General features: G+C 41.8%; 1 protein-coding gene across 9 annotated transcripts in view; it reads left to right on the top strand.

Annotated features, from left to right (window-relative positions):
* Positions 1 to 24,650, top strand: part of sgip1a (SH3GL interacting endocytic adaptor 1a) — a 305,775-nt gene that overhangs the window by 255,811 nt on the left and 25,314 nt on the right. For 6 of the 9 annotated variants that reach the window (XM_039735498.1, XM_039735501.1, XM_039735496.1 and 3 more), the window contains 3 exons: positions 5,403 to 5,462; positions 18,263 to 18,374; positions 22,130 to 22,285. In XM_039735498.1, coding sequence (XP_039591432.1) covers positions 5,403 to 5,462; positions 18,263 to 18,374; positions 22,130 to 22,285 — 328 coding nt within the window. The remainder of the gene's footprint in view (positions 1 to 5,402; positions 5,463 to 18,262; positions 18,375 to 22,129; positions 22,286 to 24,650) is intronic. The other 3 variants (XM_039735495.1, XM_039735497.1, XM_039735502.1) reach the window with 1 other exon arrangement.

Below are 24,650 nucleotides of genomic sequence, written 5' to 3'. Positions count from 1 at the left end.
TAGCAAAATTGAGACGAGCCCTAATGTTCTTTTGCTTAACAGTGGTTTGCGTCTTGGAAATCTGCCATGCAGGCCGTTTTTGCCCAGTCTCTTTCTTATGGTGGAGTCGTGAACACTGACCTTAATTGAGGCAAGTGAGGCCTGCAGTTCTTTAGACGTTGTCCTGGGGTCTTTGTGACCTCTCGGATGAGTCGTCTCTGCGCTCTTGGGGTAATTTTGGTCGGCCGGCCACTCCTGGGAAGGTTCACCACTGTTCCATGTTTTTGCCATTTGTGGATAATGGCTCTCACTGTGGTTCGCTGGAGTCCCAAAGCTTTAGAAATGGCTTTATAACCTTTACCAGACTGATAGATCTCAATTACTTCTGTTCTCACTTGTTCCTGAATTTCTTTGGATCTTGGCATGATGTCTAGCTTTTGAGGTGCTTTTGGTCGACTTCTCTGTGTCAGGCAGCTCCTATTGAAGTGATTTCTTGATTGAAACAGGTGTGGCAGTAATCAGGCCTAGGGGTGGCTACGGAAATTGAACTCAGGTGTGATACGCCACAGTTAGGTTATTTTTGAACAAGGGGGCAATTACTTTTTCACACAGGGCCATGTAGGTTTGGATTTTTTCTCCCTAAATAATAAAACCATCATTTAAAAACTGCATTTTGTGTTTACTTGTGTTATATTTGACTAATGGTTAAATGTGTTTGATGATCAGAAACATTTTGTGTGACAAACATGCAAAAGAATAAGAAATCAGGAAGGGGGCAAATAGTTTTTCACACCACTGTAGGGTTCTCACAGAGTCACTTGATGTTGATGGTCATACAGACTTCCGGCTTTTAATTCATCCATCATTGTTGGAACATCACGGTGCTTTGAGTAGATGGTGGTGGTGCAAGCCACCACCAAAATGACACCGGAAAAGGAAACAGAAGAGAGAGTAGGGGTTAGTACGGATTTTAGAGCCACTATGAATAGTTATTATAATGAGTTGGAGATATAGAGTATCAGGATTTTAATTACAGTGAAGTTATCCAAACCGTAGCACCTCAACCCCATACAAAGTCTGTTGGCTTGGATAAGAAGAGAACTGCTGCTGTTGTCTGATAGCAGGCTTATTGGTAGCTGTATGATGTGGTCAGATCTGCCCAGCTGTGCCACAGGTTTACATTTCAAGATATTAACATCTGGATAGAATCAGCTGATGTTTTAATCGAGGGAAATGTACCGTATATACTCACATGTATGTCGAGTCTTGAAACCTGAAAAATCGATCATAAAATCAGACCCTGACTTGTACGCCCGTTCAAAAATGCAACGCATAATTTTTTTTTTCTTGCCTTCTCCTATCGCTCATCAGTTTCTCAGACGCATCGAATTTTGTTGCAGCAGCGCAGTTACCAATTTCTTTTGCTATTTCAGCAACTTTTAATTCAAAACCAGCTCCATATTTTCTTCTGATCAAACGCTCCGTCGTAGATAAGGGATGCTCTTATGATAAAGATGTATGAGGATGTGAGATACAAAAAACACACAACAGTCCAAATGTCACTTCAGAGTAGTTTGGGTATTACCGCTTGGTCACGTAGGCACAACACATAGAAAAACAAGGCCGTGTGCCCCGTGGTTACTCTCTCAGGTGGGCTTTAGCATATCATAATCTCTTGGACCAACAGCGTGAGTTTTCTGCATTTGACTTATACGACCGACATTATAAAATATGAATAATAATACATTTTATTTATACAAGGCGCCTTTCTGAGAACACAGGGACACCAAACAAACAATAAATAAATAAATAAATTAAAAGACACATTATAAACGACTTAAAACATCAGAATAAAAATAGAAGATATAAAATTAAAACCAAACAAAGCCACTGTAATCATAAAGAAAAAGCCATTTTAAACTGATGCTTTTTAAGTTTACATTTAAAGGTTGAAAATGATTCAATATTTCTGAGCTCAGTAGGTAATGAATTCCTGAGCTTGGGAGCAGAACGGCTGAATGCTTAGCTCCCCATGGAGGTTAGACGGGCGAGAGGGACGGTCAGGATGGATGGAGGAAGAGGATCTAAGGTTACAGGAGGGAATGGCAACATGAAGAAGGGCAGACAGATATGGAGGGGCGAGGTTATGAATGGCCTTAAATGTTAATAGCAGAATCTTAAAATCAATTCAAAACTTAATCAGGAGCCAATGAAGCTGCTGCAAGACCGGAGTAATATGGTGAATAGATGAGGTTCGAGTAATGATGTGAGCTGCAGAATTCTGGACTAGCTGAAGCTTATGGAGAGATTTATTAGAGAGACCAAAGAGGAGTCCACATGAGAAGTAACAAGATTGTGAACAAGAAGGGCAGTGGTATGGGGAGTGAGGGAGGGATTGGCGGATGCGATTAATATTACGTAGGTGGAAGTAAGCAGACCGGAAATTATACGGTAAAATCAAGTCTCGGCTTATCCACAGGAGAACTTGCCAGTGAGTGTATACGGTATATTAAAATGCTTGTAGAACGATAGTGAGACCAGCTGTGTTATATGGTTTGGAAACGGAGGTACAGACCAGAAAGCAGGAGACAGAGCTGGAGGTGGCAGAGTTAAAGATGCTAAGATTTGCATTGAGTGTGACGAGGATGGACAGGATTAGAAATGAGGACATTAGAGGGTCAGCTCAGGTGGGACGGTTTGGAGACAAAGTCAGAGAGGCGAGATTGTGTTGGTTTGGACATGTGCAGAGGAGAGATGCTTGTTATATTGGGAGAAGGATGTTAAGGATAGAGCTGCCAGGCAAGAGGAGAAGAGGAAGGCCTAGGAGAAAGTTTATGGATGAGGTGAGAGAGGACATGCAGGTGATGGGGGTTACAGAGCTAGATGACGAGGACAGGAAGATATGGAAGAAGATGATCCGCTGTGGCGACCTCTAAAGGGAGCAGCCGAAAGACGGAGATTAAAATGCTTGTATGAAGTATAGGTGAAACGTTTAAAAACATGTGGAAAGTGGATAGGCCCTAGGCCCACCTGGACCTAATGCTGGTGCTGCCCCTAATTTACACGTGTCATTTAAAAGCCTTGTGTGAAAGAGAATGTCTAGTTAATTATCTGAATTCAGCACAAAAAACACCAAGATTCACCTTTATCGATTCACTAGCAAAATACCTGCGCTTCGCAGTGGTGAAGTACTGCCTTAAAATTTTTATTAAGAAGAAAATTAAACCTTTTTAAACTGAGGGAAAATATACCAATAATTATTTGTTAAGGATCTCTTTGTATACCACATTGTGAGTTCGGCCCTCCGGTTGTAATATGACCAAGCTGTGCGCTGAGCTTACTCTTGAGCATGTAACGTACAGTTGGCCATGAGAACAGTAGCTTAGATTGCTGCTGTCATAATCGGTTTGAGTTTCATGGTTTGTTTCAGTTACGTTAGTATATGCAGGACTTGTTGTGTTGAAGTGACATTCGGCATCTGTCAAGCGTTGTAAGCATACAACCAGTTTCATTGATAACTTCACATCCAGCTTGAGTTGAGTTGAAACATTCGTAAACATCAAAGTGTCCACTACTCAAATCGTCACCTGTCAATCTAAGATGTTTAAGAGGCACTGGCGGTTGTCGAAAGGTGTAAAATATTTGTGGCCATTTCGGTACACTTGAAAGCAACAACCGAACAATTCAACAGCAGCCATCAACTCACATGTAGAACCATAGGTGAAGGGCTTAAGCATTTCACTCTTCTAGTGCTCCTGTGTAGTATAATTATCTCCTGTACCGTCATCAGTCCACACCTTGAACCTGTCCCAGTCATTCAATACATAAGACACAATGTTCCTCCGGATATCAAGAGTGAGCCTGATATGGCCGTGCAATATGTAACAAAGAGAATGGAAAAGGCAGGTGCCATCTCCGGGCATGGAAACCACTCGGTAAGTGACAGTTCTTTGATCGATGGTGATCACCTCGATAGACATGTTAATGGGGGTACGGTTGGAATGATAAAGGAAATGGGTACCTGAACAATGTAAAGTAAGTCTAAAATACCTACACAATAACTATAATCGTAATAAACTAACTATAAAACAGCAGAGACAGCCGTGGATTAAATGAAAAGGCTCTAGTTATCAGCAGGGAGAAGTGAATCCCGTGGCGAAGCAAGGAAGGGAATGTAGAGACCGGAGCGTCGGACGGCCTTATATCGGCAGACAGCCAACAACGTGGGAGGCGTTGGGATGGGGGACCCAATGCCGCCTCACACGGTGACCGAGCTGCAGGCTATGGACGTATATATGTATGTAAGTAGGATTCAGTTAGCGTTGGGAACCCGCATACCAAATTTCTTGAAGATGGGCCCATAAGTAACAAAGTAACAAAGACCGTTGGAAAGTTCAATATGGCGGCAGACAGTGGCGTCATACCCCCGAAATAAGTACGTACATCGGTTTCGGTTAGCGCAGGGAAGCCGCCTACCAAATTTCGTGAAGATGGGGCCGTTCAACATGGCAAAAGTTGTCGACCGTTATGACCGTTATGCGTAGAATTTCGAAAATGAAACCTGCTTAACTTTTGTTAAGTATGCTGTAAGGAATGAGCCAGCCAAATTTCGAACTTCTACCTACAAGTTGGAGAATTATTGATGAGTGAGTCAGTCAGTGAGTCAGTCAGTCAGTCAGTGAGGGCTTTGCCTTTTATTAGTATAGATAAGACAAAACAAAAGTTACATTTTGATACCTTGGGTAATGTTGACATAATTTCAAGGGAAAAAAAAATAAATGTCTATTCATTCATAGAACAATGTGGCATTCATCCTAACTGGAAGTCCGAACCCAAATGCTCATGGGGAATAACGATGACCGCGACTAGGTTCCTATCGTTATTAGCAGCTCCAGACAAGACAGCATGTTGGTTTAGAATAAGGAATAAGAGCAAACACTGCAGGTGACAGCGCTCACTTTGAAACTGTAGGCAGCAACTGGCACAAAGAGACATGCCAACCAACTGTTTCTAAAGAATGCTTGGTAAGTGAGAGAGCAGTTGTCATCTCCGTTGCTCGGCATTTGTTCATTAATCAATAAATGCATGTTCCAGCCTTGGTGTTTAACTCATCACCCCCATTGCCTTTTCTATAGGGAGTCTGATTCCCTTCCTTTGATTCAATCTGCTAAAGCAAATGAGCCAAGACAAGCTCCCTGCAGAAATCAAGTGCAGAATGATGAAAGCGTAGCACTGTTCCCAGTCCCCCCCCCCCAACCCACACCCTCACCCCCTTGAGCCCTGCAAATGAATGGCTTGCTGCGCCGTCTTCTGCCCTGCAGCCCGCTGTGACATGTGATCGACCTGGCCGTGTGACTTACACTCTTGTCCTTCTCTCTCCTTGCCCTTCCCCCCCCGCCCAACATCAATTCCCACGAAAACAGAGAATGACCAGCCCTCCCTGGTATGGTTTGACCGAGGAAAGTTTTATTTAACGTTCGAAGGTAAGTCGTGTGCAGTGTTTGAGTGCCATTTCTTCGCTTCTCACCTGCAGCCTTCCTTCTTACCATGTTGGCTTTTCCCTGCCATCTCTTTCATCTCCTACTCTTCCTCCTACTTCTCTTGCTTCTCAGGATTTGGTCTTCTTCATGCAGTGGCAGTCTGTCTTTTCATTTTTGTTTGAAGCACACGTTCATCTTCTTGTTTTGGTCTTTTTTGTTTTTTTGTTTTAAGTCTACTAATCTTGCTTTGGCTGTTTTGCTCAACAGAAGGTTTGCTTTTGTGTGGTGCAGACATTCTCATTTCATGCATGTTCTGATCCAGCATGTGTTTCTTTCCCTGTTGGCTTTTTTTTTTTTAATTTCTTTTTTTTTTAAATATACATCTGTATCTGTAATAGGCAATAATCACTAACAATTCACTGTCTTTGCTAGACTTGTATTTGTAAAGTAGAAAAACTTTTATAGCAGCAAAGAGATGGCAAGAACATTACCAGGAAATGTTGGACCAGTTTGAAGAAAAAGGACAGATTTGGAGAGGGCCGAGTCCTTTCATTGTTTTGCTGGGGCCAGCTGTTTGGATGAAGTGCTAAATATAGGGAGGTACGGTGGATTCGGAACATCTTCGAGACCCTTCACTTTCTGCATCAGGGGCGGCTCTAGGCTCGTGGCGGCCCTGGGCAGAGAAAGAATCGGTGGCCCCTTCGCCCGCCAATGTCAATACAGTATCTTATGCACGGCGGATGGCCACCTCTATTGCGGACACTGCATAGCCGCCTCGTGCTCATGACACAAGCGTTAAAGTTTTGCCGAAATTTGCCGCTGTGTTTTTAGCTGTGTCGTTATTTTCTCTTTCTATTTTATATTCAATATATATTGGTGTGGCGGCCCCTGGGATTTGGCGGCCTTTGCAGGTGCACAGTTTGCACATGCCTAAGTCCGCCCCTGTCTGCACACTTTGTTGTGATGTACATTTCATTTTAAAATGGGTGAATTTGATGGGTGCATTCATCCATTCGGCTACACTCAGTAACCCAGAATGACAAAGTTTTCAGAAGCTTGTCTTTGTCTTTGCTTAGTAGATGCATTTATCCAAAGCGACTTGCAAAAGAGGTCAACATAGTTTGTAACGTCAGTCTAGGGCAGCAGTTCTCAAACTGTGGGGCACGCTGCCCTGGGGGGGAGGTAAAGCTGTACAAGGGGGGCATCAAATAAATCATGATGTGTCAAAACAAGACATCAAAATTAATTTTTTACATTTTTATTTCAAATTTAAATTTGCAAACATATAATCACAACGAATGCATTATAACATATAGCATTGTGAATTTCCCCTTGGGATTAATAAAGTGTCTATCTATCTATCTATCTATCTATCTATCTATCTATCTATCTATCTATCTATCTATCTATCTATCTATCTATCTATCTATCTATCTATGTTTTATATACTGTAGTGCCTTTTCTATCTATCTATCTATCTATCTATCTATCTATCTACCTATCTGTCTATCTGTTTATCTGTCTGTCAATCTATCTATCTATCTATCATATAGTGCCTTATCTATCTATCTATCTATCTATCTATCTATCTATCTATCATATAGTGCCTTTTCTATCTATCTATCTATCTATCATATAGTGCCTTTTCTATCTATCTATCTATCTATCTATCTATCTATCTATCTATCTATCTATCTATCTGTCTATCTATCCTATAGTGCCTTTTCTATCTATCTATCTATCTATCTATCTATCTATCTATCTATCTATCTATCTATCTATCTATCTATCTATCATATAGTGCCTTTTCTATCTATCTATCTATCTATCTATCTATCTATCTATCTATCTATCTATCTATCTATCATATAGTGCCTTATCTATCTATCTATCTATCTATCTATCTATCTATCTATCTATCTATCATATAGTGCCTTTTCTATCTATCTATCTATCTATCATATAGTGCCTTTTCTATCTATCTATCTATCTATCTATCTATCTATCTATCTATCTATCTATATCTAAAATTAAAGCATTTCTAAGGCATAGATCTAATGACTAACTGACGAGCAGCACCACCACTGTTGCTGCTGCTTTTATAGTCGCATATTTTCAATCCAGAAAGTTCGAGACGTATCGGTATCTGTCGCGAACATTCGGGTAACAGTAGATCAGGTGATAATGCGCGACTGCACCACATTGGCAGCATAGCCAATATTGCCGAAATTGAGTTAAATAATTTACTGCATATTGGGTTATTTTCATGATACAACTAACAGCGGTATAATATTTGTCGGATGAAAATACATTCGTCTCGTGCAGATTGACTTCATCGGTGTCCTAATTTACGAGATTTTTAAAAATTAAAACATATTTAATTGTTTCTTTACATGAAAAAAATAATTAAATAAGAATAAATAATGTATTCTTTGTTTTTGGGATTAGAATTACTACCAAAAATCACACAAGGCATTTTAACAGTTATTAAAGCACTTTAAAAAAATGAAATTGCAAATATGTCATGGAAATTAGCCGAAAACATGCAAATCTTATGGAATTAAAAATGATAGGATGCCGCGACACCGCACGAGTATCATACCTTTGTTAGTTGTATCAGGGGTTATTCTCATGTATCTTATATTATGTAGGGGGTGCAGAATTATTTCAGGTAGAAAAGGGGGGGGTCAAGAAATATGAAAATTTGAGAACCGCTGGTCTAGGGACTGTTTTGAACAAGCATAGCAGGACAGGTTATAAAGGTTGACGACCACAAGTGAAGAGCTATAACGCTAGCATAACAATCAAATTATCAATTATTAATATGACAAATATCCACAGACAGATCTTCATAGAACAGTGGGGGTTTCAATCACTTCTTAAACACATCGAGAGAGACAGCAGTTTGGATGGAGGTGGGCAACTCGTTCCACTAAGCAGGAGCCACACATGAAGAGTCTGCATTGAGATTTGATATCATGCAGAGGCGACATCACCAAACGCTTTACATTAGCAGACCTCAGTGGGCAAGAAGGAGCATAGGACCTCACCAGTGTCTCCATATATGCAGGTGCTGACCCATGGATTACTCAAGAAACTGAACTTAACTGTCTGCTGCTACAGGGAGCCAATGTAGCAACCTGAAGAGAGAAGTGACATGCACCCGGCTTGGCTGGTTCAACACAAGATGGGCCTCTGTATCTTGTGACCATCTACAGTGGTACAATTTGCAAATTTATTAAAAATCAGAAACTATAATCACTCATTCAAAAAAGTATTCAGACCCTTAACACAATACTTTGTAGAAGCCCCTTTGACAGGAGTTCCACCTCGGCTAAGTTGCTACAAGTTTTGCACACCTGGATTTGGGCAGCTTATCCCATTCTTCCTGGAATATCCTCTCAAACACCATTAGATTGCATGGGACGTGTCTGTAGCCTGCCATCTTCAGGTCTCTCCACAGATATTCTATGGGGTTTAAGACAGTCTGAGACTTGACCCAAAGCCTTTCCAGCACTGTCTTGTCTGTATGGCTCAGATCAATGTTGTGCTGAAAGCAATGGTAGACCTACATTTGTGGGGTCCCTGATGTGGCAACGAGGTATTGGTAACCAGTGTTATCTTCTTCAGTGGGGTTGTTGCAGGACAGACCACCCCAAATTAAATTGTAACCACTACATCACAGATTTTAGATTTGAATTGCTGTACTGAATTAAACAGTATTATTTAAATTATTTTTTAGAAACCTCTCCTCATACAGTGCCCAAAATATTTAAGTAATGCAGACTAAAGTTGCTTCTGGGGCCACTCTTGGATTATGGGCCTTAAAGCTTAAGCTTCATTAATTTCATGGTTGATCTGCCACTGGCGTGAACCGTCGCCCCAGTCTGACGTCATGTGAACTCTGTAGCAGGTTTTCTTCAAGGACCCCTCTAGATTTAGCTGCATTCATCATTCCCTCACTTCCAACCAGTCTTTCTGTCCGTGCTGCAGAGAAGCACCCCCATAGCATGATACTGCCACCACCTGCACTTCATTGTGAAGATGGTATTAGGCAGGTGATAATAATGCTTGCAGTTCTGCCCAGTTTTTTGTCTCATCAGGCCAGAAAAGCTTTGTCCTCATGCTTTCAGGGTTCATTAAATGCCATTTGGTAAGAGTGTTATCCTTTAGCCACCATACCATAAATGCCTGATTGATGGAGTTCTGCTGAGATGGTCATACGCCCAACAGGTTCTCCCATCTCAACAGAGGACATCTGAATCTCTGGTAGAATGAATGTTGAGTTCTGGGTCAGTTCCTTGACCAAAGCCCTCCTTACCCTGGTACCCAGTTTGGGCTCGATGGCCAGCTCTGGAAAGAGCACTGGTGGTTTCGAACTTCTTCCATTTCACAGTTATTGTGGCCACTGTGCTTCTAGGAGTGTTCAAGGTTTTTTTTGCCCTTATCAGCCTGACCATGGTAGTCTACAGAGAATTTCTTGGACTTCATGTCTTGTTTTTTTATCCTGAAACGCCCTGTCAAGAGTGGGACTTTAAATACACAAGTGTGCGCCTTTGTAAATGATGTCAGATCAATTCAGTCTGCCACAAGTGGACTCCACTCAAGTTCTAGACACATCTCATGGGTGAATTAAAGCAGACAGGATGGACCTGAGGACAATTTGGTTTACCACAGCAAAGGATCTGAATACTTACAGGAATAACAGATTTCAGGTTGTAATTTTTAATAATCTTGCAAACCTTTCTTAAACGTTATTTTTGTCATTCTGGGTTATTGACTGTAGACTGATGGGCAAAAATGGCAAATTTATCCATTTGGATAAATAGATCTACAACACAATAAATGTACAGAGTACGAAGGGGTCTGGATATGTTCTGAATCCACTGTATAAAGATAAAAGTGTCCACCATCTGCTGCACTGAAGTGCTAAATGCAGTGGTTTTAACGCTCAAATAGGGTGTGACGGGTAACCACTAAAAACTCAAATATGAAGAAGGAAGGATGCTATGTTTGAAATGAGCACAGTCTGGCTTGATGGAGCACATACTATTTGACATTTAGCACCTTCGATGTTTTTTGCTTGCTTATATGTTTTGCAGCAAATGTTTTCCCAGGTATTTTCTGTGGTATTTGTGAACATAGGGCATAGTTTCCTTACTTCTGTGCTAGATATCCTCAATAAATGCTCATACATGTGTCACTTCACCTATTGAAATATTAAATAAAGCAGGCTTAAACTAAACCAGTGATGTAATAATGTTCACTGGTCAGTTTTACACTTTCCGCTGTTAGAAGACAAAACAGTTTTCATTGTGACAACAAAATACAACCTCTGCTCCTAGTAAGGAGAGACATAACTGCCAGGAATGCATTACTAATTTGATACTCACATTTGGTTAATTTTATAAACCGCTATAAACAATTGTTAATCAAAGTTAAGATTTGTATTGCTATTTTGGTTCTGTCATTCCCATCACCATCTCGTGTTTTTGTTTTTCATGGGCGCTGTCATTCTGATTGTTTATTTTCATGGATGCTGTCATTTTTTGGAGCCTCAGATACTGCACTCTTTTTGCTAGGCACTTGATGCACTGCATGACATCATGACAGCATAACAGATAGCCACATGCATTTAAAAGTGTCTTATATTTTAAGAATTTAAGAGAAGGACTAGCAAGAGACTTGTGCTTGTTGTGACGTGACGTAAAGTCATAAACCTGACAAAAAGTGCACAAGCCCTCTTAAAAGTCCCACAAAACAAGCCAGGACTTTCTGTAGTCTGCCCAGATATGGCCTCACCAGAGGCAGCCAGCACCCAACCATCACCGGCAGGAGGCGGCCTGCACAGTCCCACAAATGAAGATAGATAGAACTTTATTTGTTCCCTGGGGCAAATGTAGCATTTAACAGAATAAACAAATACATGCAAAATGATAAATAAATGAATACATACATACGAGGTGCGGCAGAAAAGTAATGAGACAGGCAACACTGCAAGCGATCTGGCAACGCTGCGGTGTTGTCCTTAATAGAGCACGTGTATCAGTTACCCTCCCATAGCTCAGTGCGAAGTTTCAACTCCTTCCGTTAACTACGTGATTTTGTGACTGCTATTAGCGAAGTTGTGTTTTTGGTTGTGCGTCACGCAAAATGGAACAGCGGAATTTGGAGCAACGTTGTGCCATTAAACGGCAAGTGTGACGTTTGAAAAGTTAAAACAGGCCTATGGGGAACATTCTTTATCCCGAGCTCAAGTTTTTCGCTGGCACAAATCATTTTTGGAAGGCAGAAAACACGTTGAAGATGAACGCCGTTCAGGGAGGACTTCAACTTCGAAAACCAATGAAAACATCGAACGTGTGAACACTCTTGTGAGATCAGACCGTCGTTTAACATTAAGAATGTTGAGTGAACAATTAAATTTGAACAGATTTACCGTTCATCGAATTTTGACTGAACATTTGCACATGCGAGGGGTCTGTGCCAAAATGGTGCCGAAAAACTGCCCTCTCCATAACAGAATTTTTGACCTCAAAAGGCATTCCTGTGGTTCCCCAGCCCCCTTACTCACCTGACCTCAGTCCGTGTGACTTTTCCTTTTCCTAAACTGAAAATGTCCTCAAAGGACGTCATTTCGGGACTTTAGAAAACATCCAAAAGAGTGTAACGGACATGCTGAAGACCATACCGGTTGAAGACTTCCAGCTGCTACCAACAGTGGGAACAACGTCTCCATCGGTGTGTAGCTGCCCAAGGGAACTAGTTTGAAGGGGATATCATTGATGTTTGAAAAAAATAAAAACTTTGGTAAATAAAAAAATCAGTCTCATTACTTTTCTGCCACACCTCGTACGTACAGGGTGGTCCAGATCTAATTATGCAGATCCAGATCGTCTGGATGACTTTGATTTATGCGGGGACAATTCCAGTTTGGTGCAAAGACGATTCTTCATGTCGTCAGTTCGCACACTTCTCGATGGTCTGGGATTTTTCAGGTGATTTTCTATGTAATAAACTTAATAAGTTATAGCGTAATGAAAGTTGCATAATTTGATCTGGACCACCCTATACATACATACATACACACTACACCAGCATGATAAAAACAGAAGAAAATTAAAAAGAAAGGAAACTTCTGATTTGACAATCACAGTCACAGTAAGGCACTATACCGGCATATTGCTGTTAATATAAAGGACCCCCCGCCATAGTGTTTCTTCACACACTTCTGCCAAATGATTTGTTGGCTACAAGTCCTCAGTGTCGGTGTGTCACAGACAGGATGTGCAGCATTGTTCATAATGGCACTCTGTTTTGTTTTTATTCTCTATCCAGAGTACCCCCCCCATAACTGAGCTTGCCCTTTTAATTAGCTTGTTGATTCGGTGGGCCTCTTTAGATGCAATGTTACTGGCTACGCACACCACACAGGAAATCCATCACAGGGTTATTGAAGATGTGATGGTTATCACCACCTATGTTAAAAGAACACAGGCGCCTAACAAAAAGGAGTCTGCTCTACCCTCTCTTGTATAGCTCCCTTGTGTTCCGAGACCACTCCATCCTGTCATGAGGTGGACCCCCAAGTATTTGTAGGAGTGAACCACTTCTACATCCACTTCTTGAATGGTGACCGGAAACAGAGGCTCTTTATCAATAAGCAGTTGCAGACAATTCTCTTTGCAACAAAGTTCTCCCCTTGACTCCTCTCTGACCTACTGTTAAATTTATAGTCTGAGGTGTCACAGAGTAAAGCAGTCAGGTCATTTTCATTGTGGTACTCCAGTGTTGCTCACACAGTCCTCGAGTGTCACAGATGGTGGTCTGCCTGACAGATAGTCCATCATCAGGACACCACAGGCTCATCCACCTGCATATCTCTGAGTTGACCCCTTAACTGGGATGGCTGGATGGTACTGAAGAGAGAGAGAGAGAGGAGAGGTTAGGAGCAGGCGCTGATACAGCACATTGGCGCACCTACCACACAACAAACCAACTCAGGATCCAAGCAACGGGTGACACCTCAGCACCACACTTGCTCTGATGGAGTGGAACGGTTTTTTATGGTGACTGGAGTGCCAATTCTTCCGCCAACCCTCAGGCCTACATTCAGGGATGGATGCAGATTAATGTCATACCCAGGACGGAGCAATTACAGATGAAGGGCCTTGCTCAAGGGCCCAACAGAGCAGAGTCCCTTTTGGCATTTACGGGATTTGAACTGGCAACCTCCCGATCCCTAGCCTCAGAGCCACCACTCCGCCCATGGTATTGAAGGCACAGGAGAAATCAAAAAACAGAATCCTCACAGTGCTGCCAGCTTTGTGCAGGTGAGAATAAGCCTCGGGGCGCAGGCAGAGAATTGCATCCTCCACTCCAGTCTTTGTCCAGTGGGCCCAGGTCAACTACCACAAGAGGACACATTGGCTTTAGAAGTTTAAGAATGCACAAGAGAGCTTTACAAGTGAGAGGAATGGTAAAACCTATAGCTTGATGAGGCAAGTCCAGCAGAGAACCTTTATAAATCAAGAATTCATTTAAATGAAAGTGGGAAATCACAAAAAGTTGCCAAGGAAAAGTAAAGGCAAATAGTAATTTCCTAAAAAAAGGCAATCTAAGTAATCTAAATACGGAATCCCAACAACATACCAAGAAACCACAAAAATCAAAAGACATTCAATACTTAAAATGAATCTCCAAACAACACTCAATGACAACTTGAGGGAAGCCATCACAGCCGCTAGAATGTAAAGGTGGAGGGCGGTCCCTCAGGTGTGACCTCACAGTGGCCCCGCCTCTTGGGAGGTTCCAATGTGTAAACCTAAAGGCAGTGTACACAAATAATAATTATTAAAGCAACATAACAGAAATTGTGTGAAAACATGAAAAATAAGAAGGAAACATTAATGCAAATAACGGAAAGCAGAGAATAAACCCTGTCTGAAAACAGTGCTCAAGAAAATAAATGATTTGGGAATGGACTTTAGTGTAGGTCCTTGCACTCAAATGAACGACTGATTGTCACGTGTGTTGGTCTTCGCTAAGGACCACGACTACTCTTCTGAAAAGACGTTTATTAATCTCTGCCAATCATTAACACAGACTCTGTTTAAGAAGACTGGCTAACCTTTCTCTTCCAACTGGGGGCAATACCATTGTTCACTTCCATTGAGTTCCCGTTGTGTTTGAGCCTGCTTCATTTAAAGCCATCAGTAGTAACTTCATGGGTCACCATCAGTTAAGCTGCCTGGACTTCAGTGGAATGTAACAAACACCATAAGGCAACTCTGATGTTAGTTAATATGGATCTACACTCATTGACTTAAAGTCTGCAAAGGAGAAGCATGGTCTAAAACAAGCAGGAGGGCATTACACAAGTGAGGAAGGGGCACTGTCATGGGCAACACAAGATGTCTTCATTGGACAGCTTAAAATCCAGATGAAATGATCGCGCTCAGGCCCTTTATGGCTCGTAGCTCCTTTTTTGGTTTTGTAGCAGCTTACGTCACACACACACAAACACACAGAGTTGCATCCAGTCATGAAACAGCATTTCTGTTTGGACTGACATTGACGACCAGGCTCAGTAACATCACCATTTGTGCAAGAAAACGACAATATGAGTGACATTGAGAAAGAAAGAGTTTTGCAGTTTAACATATTGTTAGTCCATCATCCATCCATTATCCAACCCGCTATATCCTAACACAGGGTCACGGGGGTCTGCTGGAGCCAATCCCAGCCAACACAGGGCACAAGGCAGGAAACAAACCCCGGGGGAGGTTGCCAGCCCACCTCAGGGCGTGCACACACACACACACACACACCAAGGAGAATTTAGAATTGCCAATGCACCTAACCTGCATGTCTTTGGACTGTGGGAGAAAACCGGAGAACCCACGCAGACATGGGGAGAACATGCAAACTCCATGCAGGGAGGACCCGGGAAGCGAACCCATGAGGTCTCCTTACTGCAAGGCAGCAGCGCTACCACTGCGCCACCCTGCACCCACTGTTAGTATCAAATACATGCAAAAATACTTAATGATTGACATCAATTGCATATACTCAGGGATGCCATCCTTCCATATTAGCATATTAGCAGTAACTTAAATTTGAATCTTGCTTGTTAAATTATTCTGCATTTAAAAAAATTAAATAATCTGCCAATATTTGACCTGGATAGATAACCGATAAATGAAGCATTTGCACATGAAATAGTTGTGGAAACTTTGAAAGCTAACTACTGTGGCAAAGGCGCTGTATGGGTGTCGGCCTGACACAGACTAACAGATTTTATTTTCTTCAGCCGTGTGGCATGTCTTCCCCGTGTCCCACAGGCCCTACACAGTCCCCAAAATACACAAAAGAGAAACACCAACACACGCTCTTCTTCCTCCACTCCTCTCAAGCAGTTTTGTCTTATATATATATATTTTTTAAGAACAAAAATAGTTCATTATACCATAGAATGCATACTGTAATAGTAAATTAAATGTAAAAACATTGCATAACACTGAGAAAACCTTGAACAACAGAGAAAGCTAACATTGTAAGAGTTGGTGCTAGATGCTTACGAACACTTTTACTTGCTGTAAACACTTTTTTTTTATGGGTTTTAAGCACAGGGAAAAAAAAAAATAAATTCCACTTCTCTTGTGAAACTTTTCAAGCCATCCTTCCTCCACTGGCTTTAAATTCCTCACCTTTGCCACTCAAAGAAGGATTGTTTTTCAGTAAATCGCCATGAATCTTCCTGGCTTTCTCGCATATGATAATAATAATAATTCTTTGCGATCATCTCGCTTACGCTATCCCCTGCAAGGTGCTTCTCGTTCAGCCACACTAGCAACAGTTTTTCCACCTCTTCCAGCACTTCAGGCCTCTGCTTGGTTAACATTGTAACTCCTTTTGCAGCATCAGCTGCTTTGCTAGGCCCTGTATATGCAAACTAAAGAAAATGGAAAACGGAGAATGGGAAATCATTGGCGCTTACGAACGCGCATAGGGAATCTGGCCGGCAGTGTTTTTGTTCGCCACCAAGAGCGTGTGGTCGTGAACGGATGCAAAATTTTGGCAAACTTTTTGGTTTGTACGTGATCAGAAACGTTTCGTGACCAGAGGTTCTACTGTATAGTGCTCTTCAGTGACAGCAGGCTCAAAGCACTTTACAACTATAATATAACAGCAATATTTTATTAAATGGTACAGCATTCAGACACTTAAAACTGAAACTCAATTATTTTCAAGCGCGTCTTGGCAATTTAAAATCTATTAACACAATAATGTGTAGTTGATGGCGGAGGGGAGGAAAACAAAAACATCATTTAAGAAAATAGGCATTTGCGGTCGATTATAACAGGCAAAGTCACAACTGTGATGACTTGGGCCCACTGGCCGCCCTTCTCCTCCTTTTAGGCATATCACAAAATTGGTCCCAGCCCCAAGCCATGAGGTACATGAGAGATGGAGACGAGAATTACATTATTGTCGCCAGACTACTAAGAACAGTACCTGATTCCTCAGACCTGTGTAGACGAATGTTGCAATTTAGTCAAAAAGAAGAATGATGGAGGCATTCCCTGCATTTATGGGAGATTACAATATTATTTACGGTATGAGTTATGAGAGTAGTTGCTGTGCCGTAACCAGAGCAGAAGCCACACTGACATTTCTCAGATAGGTTCAAACGTGAGGTTGTCGAGCTAGCATTACTAAGATTGTCGGTGAGGTGTGCAGTCGGTGGAGTCATCTGGTGCTTGAGCTTTCCTAAGGCTGCATGTGAACTGCTCAGATGAAGACATCACTATGGCAGTCGGTGGCCTACGCAGATGGCACTATGCCTGTCCCATATTTGAATGACTAGACTGGACCATGGAGACGCTCCTTGCACGGCCTGGCTGAGAGAATCGGTGAACTGATAACTGATGTTGTCCTCCTGTGGCTTTTCAAGACTGGGAGATGTTCAGGTAGAGTTGTTAGATTATTTTTATGTTTGCGTCCTTACCTATGGTGTGTTATAGGGCTGAGTCTGTTGGTGAACTGTTGACCTAATCAAATGACTTTCCTTTGAGCCAGGCCGATATGGTCTCAGACGTACAGTAAGCAGATGTTAACATCATTTGCTACTGAGCCCACTTGAGATTTCCTTGAACTTTGATGTAAATCTTCATTGAATCTAACCAAAATTTAATCAGTCGTGTCCAGACTTACTGTGCTACCCTGAGCATGTCATGTAATCTATCAGCAATTACCTGGTCAGGGAAAAAGAAACGGACTGTAATCACGGAAGGACAGATTTGGGATTACAGAGGCCCAAATCAAACGCAGGACGTGACATGCCATTTCTTGCAGGACCGCCTTTGCGGTGGATTTTTATGCATTTTTCTGAAATGCTTGATTATAACCGTGTGATTGAGGCCTTTCACACGAGAGGATTTTCATGTGCTATTAACTGTACTAACATCTGTGCCTTTCATTTTGCTCCGAAGGCATCCTGTGAGCTTAACGGTGATTTGCATGAGGAGAGGGGAAGGATGTACTTAAATACTAGTAGACGTAATCACTGGGTGAGGAAACTACCCACATTCAGAGTAAAGTGGTCTTGCATAACAATACCTGTCCCCTACAAGGCATGTTGTCAGTACACCGTATACATGTATTCATTTTTTTGTGGATGCCTTGATGAGCAAAATTAAAAGTCAAGTGATTATTGAAAAGAGAAATGTGGATTTGCATGTTTGTTTTTGCAGGGATTTGTCACGGTGCTCTTCACTAAACCTCAAGTTGTCTGTTTTCAGGTTCTTCCCGGGGACCCAGCCCACTAACCATGGGGGCACAAGACACTCTTCCAGTGGCGGCTGCTTTCACAGAAACAGTCAATGCCTACTTTAAGGGAGCGGACCCCAGCAAGTAAGTACCACTGTCCTGAGACCTCTGGGCTCCTGAGTGGATTAGAGTAATGGTGAGAGAGCAGCGTGTGGTGCTGCGGCCTGTTCAACTGCACCACTTTTTAAGCTTAAATATGCAACTCATGTGGCCCATTGAATGTTTAATCCCTCACCACTTCAATTCTCAGTACTGACAAAATATGAAGATACCGTATATACTCGCGGATAAGTTCTCCCGTATAACTTCTGGTATTTTATAATGTCGGTCGTATAAGTCGAACGCGGAAAATTCACGCTATTGGTACAAGGGATTATGATATGCTAACGCCCAACTGAGAGAGTAACCACGGGGTACACGGCCTTTTTTTTCTATGTGGGTGCGGCAATGCGCTAACCTCTCTCTGTCCCTCTCTATTGTGCCTACGTGACCACACGGTAATACCCGAACTATTCCGAAGTGACGTCTGTACTGATTTGTGTACATACACCTTTATCGTAAGAGCATCTCTTATCTACGATGGAGCGTTCGATCAGAAGAAAATATAAAGCTGGTTTTAAATTAAACGTCATTGAAGTAGCGAAAGAAATTGGTAACTGCACTGCTGCAACAAAATTCGATGTGCCTGAGAAACTGATGTGAGATTGGAGGAGACAAGAAGATGTAAAAAAAAAATTAAGTGTCGCATTTTTGAACGGGCGTATAAGTCGGGGTCGGATTTTATGATTGACTTTTTGGGTTTCAAGACTTATACGTGAGTATATGCGGTAGTTGTTTATTACAATAACTGTAAAGTGACGTGGAATGGATAAAGTATAAAGATGGTAGAAAGTGTGCATCTTTATAAAAAGCACACGTTTATTTCTCATAAATAAACACAGGTTTCACAGTCCCTAACACCACACACAATGCACACAGCTATTATCACCACGATAAGGGCTTCTCTCTCTCAGTCTTTGGCCGCCTGTCTCCTCCTGGGAGCTTTGTCCTGCTCCCACTCCCGACTCAAGCTCCTCGACTGTAAGAAGGCAGCCCCTTTTAGTCCAGCCCGGATGTGGTCCAGGTGGCCGATGACGTCCTTCCGGCAGCACTTCCTGTTGTGGCGGAAGTGCTGCCCTTTGCACTGGAAGCACTCCGGGCGTCCCCGGTAGGTTCCTCCGCCATCTTGCCGAGTGTGGCGAAAGTAACTATTTCCGGGTTCCACGAGACTTAAGGCGCCCCCTGGCGGTGGCCACCGGTCTCAACAGGTTAATCGCTTTTCCCTCTTCTCCCATGGTCCTCTCTCAATCCAGGGCAGTTGCCCTCTCGTGACCCGGAAGCTACACATGCCCCTTTCCAGTCCTTCCAGGCATCTCAGCCTGGTAAGGTCCCCAGCAATCTGCCACAGGTGCAAGTGCTGACAATGCAGGAATGTAGAAATTTTGCAGTGAAGATGTGATTTGTATGTTTATTTCTATTAAGTCATGAGCTAAAACCGAAATAAATGATTTGATTGTTTATGTCTCAATTTTGCATTAAAACATTAAGTAAGTAAGCTCAATCTGTGGCCTACCTGCTATCCGCTGAATGTCCTGTCCAACGTGTGACTCTCAGATTTACTGTTTCACACTTTCTATTGCAATGGCCAGCCCCCTGATGCTATGGTGTTGTAATTCTTCACTACGTGTTCTTCATTCCATTGATAACAAACTCTTCCATATCCACTGGATATTCCCACAGTGGCAAGAAAGATAGATTTCCTCACAATTAGATTTAACTTGCAGCATATCCCCTGTCCTCAGTTTACCGTATATACTCGTGTTTAAGCTCTCCTGCATATAAGTCGGCATTTGATTTTATTATATCATTTCCGGTATTTTATAATGTCGTTCGTAGAAGTCGAATGTGGAAAACTCACGCTATTGATCCAAGAGATTATGATATCCTAACACCCACCTGAGAGAGTAACCACGGGGCACATGGCATTTTTTTTCCTATGTATTGTGCCTACGTGACCACACAGTAATACCCAAACTATTCCGAAGTAACGTTTGCACTGATTTGTGTTTTTTGTATCTCGCACCCTCATACATCTTTATCATAAAAGCATGCCTTATCTACGATGGAGCATTCGATCAGAAGAAAATATGAAGCTGATTCTAAATTAAACATCCTTGAAGTAGCGGAAGAAATTGGTAACTGCTGTGACAGTAGGGGGCGCTGTCACACCTCCAAACCCGCAGACAATATGCCAAAACACCAGGTAAAAGTCCAATAAAGTTATTTATTATAATAATAATGTGCACAAAGCACCTATCCTCCACAATACTCAATAATAATCACAAGCACTAATCAATCGCAATATACAATCCTCCAACTCCCAGCAGCTCAGTCACCCTTCCTCCCAACTCCGCCCACTGCTGGGATCTCCCACAGTCCTTTTATAGTTTGTGACCCGGAAGTGATTCTATCCCTTAGTCCATGTGATTTTTCCATCACTTCCGGGTCAGATGAAAACTCCTTTTCTTCAGTCCAGAAGTACTTTATTTCTTCTGCCCTCGTGACGGTGTAGTACTTCTGGTTCATAGTTAAAATATAAATCCTTGTTCCTCCATGTAGCATCCTCTAGCGGCCCCCATGATAGCATTAGGAGCACCTCCATGCTGCAGGGAGGGCTCCATCTGGCATCCTGGGGGTATTGGCCGGGATGAACGACCGGCCATATGCCACACTGCGCTGCCGCATCAAAATTCAATGCGTCTGAGAAACTGGGAAAAAAAAAATGAATTGTCGCATTTTTGAACGGGCGTATATGTCGGGGTCTGTTCTTCTCTCATTCTGTTTCTCCTGTTTTGCCTCGTACTGTACGTTTAGCAGCACAAGGAATAAGGAAATTTGCATTTTTTTCAGCCTCACTTACACCTGTGTGTTTTAGTAATAAACAGGTACCATTAAGAAATCATCCATCCATCCATCCTTTTATATAATTAACCAGTTTAATCCAGAACAGGGAAGCAGTTTGATAGAGCCCAAGTCTTAAACACTGAACACAAGGAAGGCAAGTAGTCTCATACTGAAGGCCAGTCCGTATATACAGTACCCTCCATAATGTTTGAGACAAAGACACATTTTTCTTCCCTTGATTTATGCTACCTCTCTGCTCCAGTTTAACATTGCCAATCAAACAATGCAGACATTGTGATTAAAGTGCACATTGCAGACTTCACTTAAAGGGTACTTCATACATCATCAGCGAGGGCGCAGGCAGAGCAGGAAAACATCGGAGAAAGTTGGGACACAGATCAAATCAGAATAAAGTTATGGAGGCAACACAAAACATATACTTCTAGTAATCTGAAAGTGACAGTCAGAAACAGAAGTACAAGAGACCAGAGAAAGAGGAAGAGACTCGGTGATGGAATACAGAATCTGATTAAAAATTTGAAGTTAGGGAATAAAGAAGTTCAGGTGAAGGTAAACACTTTTAACATCACATACTGTATGTGGCAATGGTGTGACTGAGTACAGAGCCTGCCATATTCATTTAGAGCCTAACTTTGGAAGTCTGATGTCGATTGGTGAGTAGCAATGGAAAGCAGGTTAGCCAAAAAGAAAAGGGATATTGAAGAGAAGTGTGCAGCGTGCCAGGTGTGAATGAGGGGACTGTCTGCACCGTGATAATTCAATTTATATTTTGAGAGAAAAACAAATGTATGCCTTAATAGCACTCCCTTTGGATTATTGCTGATGTCAGTTGTGTCATTTTCTTTTTAACATTAATTGTCCCTGTCTTCTTTAAGGTGTGTTGTGAAGGTTACTGGAGAAATGGTCCTGTCGTTCCCAGCTGGAATCACCAGGCACTTCGCCAACAATCCTTCTCCAGCTGTTCTTACATTCAGCATAACGAACTACAGCCGACTGGAACACATCCTCCCCAACCCACAGCTTCTCTGCTGGTAATGTCCACCTCCACTTTTCACTGACTACTCATTAGTCCATCATTCAACCTTTTGTATCTAGCAGCAGCTCAGGATAAGGCTTGAGGGTGGCTTTGTCTGTGGAGAGTGAATTGTGTTCCTGTGTGATTCTCTTAAAGACACAAATAGGCAGAGACATGCTGTGAGGTGTGCTCTAGGGTGGGCTCGTGCCACATCTGAGGTGGCCTCTTTCATTTTCTGCAGTACCTGGTGCTCACCAGATTATTAACAGGGTAAGTTAATTTAAAAATAAGGGTAATTTATTTAAATTTAGTGACGAGATTGTAATATAAGTTCATTTGTATGAATGCAGGCCATCTTTTGCTCTTTTAATTGTTCCCTCCTTGATTCTCAGCTTCAGAGAGCCGATCAATCCTTGTATGCCTGATTTTACAAATGTACCTTTCAATCTTTCTTGCGTTTATTAAAGAATTCTCTAAAGGGACATTTACAAAATGTATAGGGACACACTAGGGATATTAAATGCCTTCAGGGTAATTGAATATTTAACACACTTACAATACCATTTCCCTAAATCAACACTGCCTGGAGCACGCTGGCTGTCTGCACAACCGATACTGCCAAAGGAGAGAATTACAGTCTGTGAGGGTTGGAGATGGTGAATCCAGTGTTTATGGGAGTGACAGCCATGGAAGAAAGAGCGTTTTGATGAAATATAGACAACAAAGCAATTCTAATTAGATAGATAGATAGATAGATAGATAGATAGATAGATAGATAGATAGATAGATAGATAGATAGATAGATAGATAGATAGATCGGCACTATATTATAGATAGATAGATAGACAGATAGATAGATAGACTGATAGATAGATCGGCACTATATTATAGATAGATAGATAGATAGATAGATAGATAGATAGATAGATAGATAGATAGATCGATAGATAGATAGATAGATAGATCGGCACTATATTATAGATAGATAGATCGGCACTATATTATAGATAGATAGTGTGATTTAAATAAAGTTCTTCAGACAAAAATAAAGGTTTGGGGATCGTCCATTGTCGGCGAGATAATAAGCAAAAATGATGATTCAACATCTTGAAATACAGTGAATGAATGATTCAAACAAAATGGCGTTTATATCTAAATGACAAAACATGTGACAGGAAGTGGTTGGCAGTCTGGAAGCTTTAACAGGAAGGGACGTCATCAGGGTTGGCCGGAAGTGATGTCATCAGGGATGGCTGGAAGTGACGTCATCGCGGCCATCTTGAAAACCCAAAAGTTGATTTATTATTTCCCGTCTTGGTTTCTGTTGGCAAAAAGAGTTCAGGTAAGCACCACGTGACAACCCCTTATCTCGCGATGTTTCACTCACTTTTAGGCTCTCTGACTGCCTTCTAATCGCACATGTGTGACATGACCCCCCCTCAGCCCAGACCCCTCAGGTCGGGCGACCTGCACCGCGAGGTCGTAGACATGAGAGAGAGCATCTGCATTGGCTTGCAAGATAGATAGATAGATAGATCGGCACTATATAATAGATAGATAGATAGATAGATCGGCACTATATAATAGATAGATAGATAGATAGATAGGTGGTGGTGGTGTAATGGTGTGGGGGATGTTTTCTTGGCACACTTTAGGCCCCTTAGTGCCAATTGGGCATCGTTTAAATGCCACGGGCTACCTGAGCGTTGTTTCTAAACATGTCCATCCCTTCATGACCACCATGTACCCATCCTCTGATGGCTACTTCCAGCAGGATAATGCACAATGTCACAAAGCTCGAATCATTTCAAATTGGTTTCTTATAGATAGATAGATAGATAGATAGATAGATAGATAGATACTTTATTAATCCCAAGGGGAAATTCACATATTCTTGAACATGACAATGAGTTCACTGTACTAAAATGGCCCCCACAGTCACCAGATCTCAACCCAATAGAGCATCTTAGGGATGTGGTGGAACGGGAGCTTCGTGCCCTGGATGTGCATCCCACAAATCTCCATCAACTGCAAGATGCTATCCTATCAATATGGGCCAACATTTCTAAAGAATGCTTTCAGCACCTTGTTGAATCAATGCCACGTAGAATTAAGGCAGTTCTGAAGGCGAAAGGGGGTCAAACACCGGATTAGTATGGTGTTCCTAATAATCCTTTAGGTGAGTGTGTGTATATATATATATATATATATATATATATATATATATATATATATATATATATATATATATATATAGTGGAGGAAATAATTATTTGACCCCTCACTGATTTTGTAAGTTTGTCCAATGACAAAGAAATGAAAAGTCTCAGAACAGTATCATTTCAATGGTAGGTTTATTTCAACAGTGGCAGATTGCACAT

This window comes from Polypterus senegalus, chromosome 14, assembly GCF_016835505.1.
Source record: "Polypterus senegalus isolate Bchr_013 chromosome 14, ASM1683550v1, whole genome shotgun sequence".
Taxonomy (NCBI): domain Eukaryota; kingdom Metazoa; phylum Chordata; class Cladistia; order Polypteriformes; family Polypteridae; genus Polypterus; species Polypterus senegalus.
This window is presented reverse-complemented; position numbering and strand designations above follow the sequence as displayed.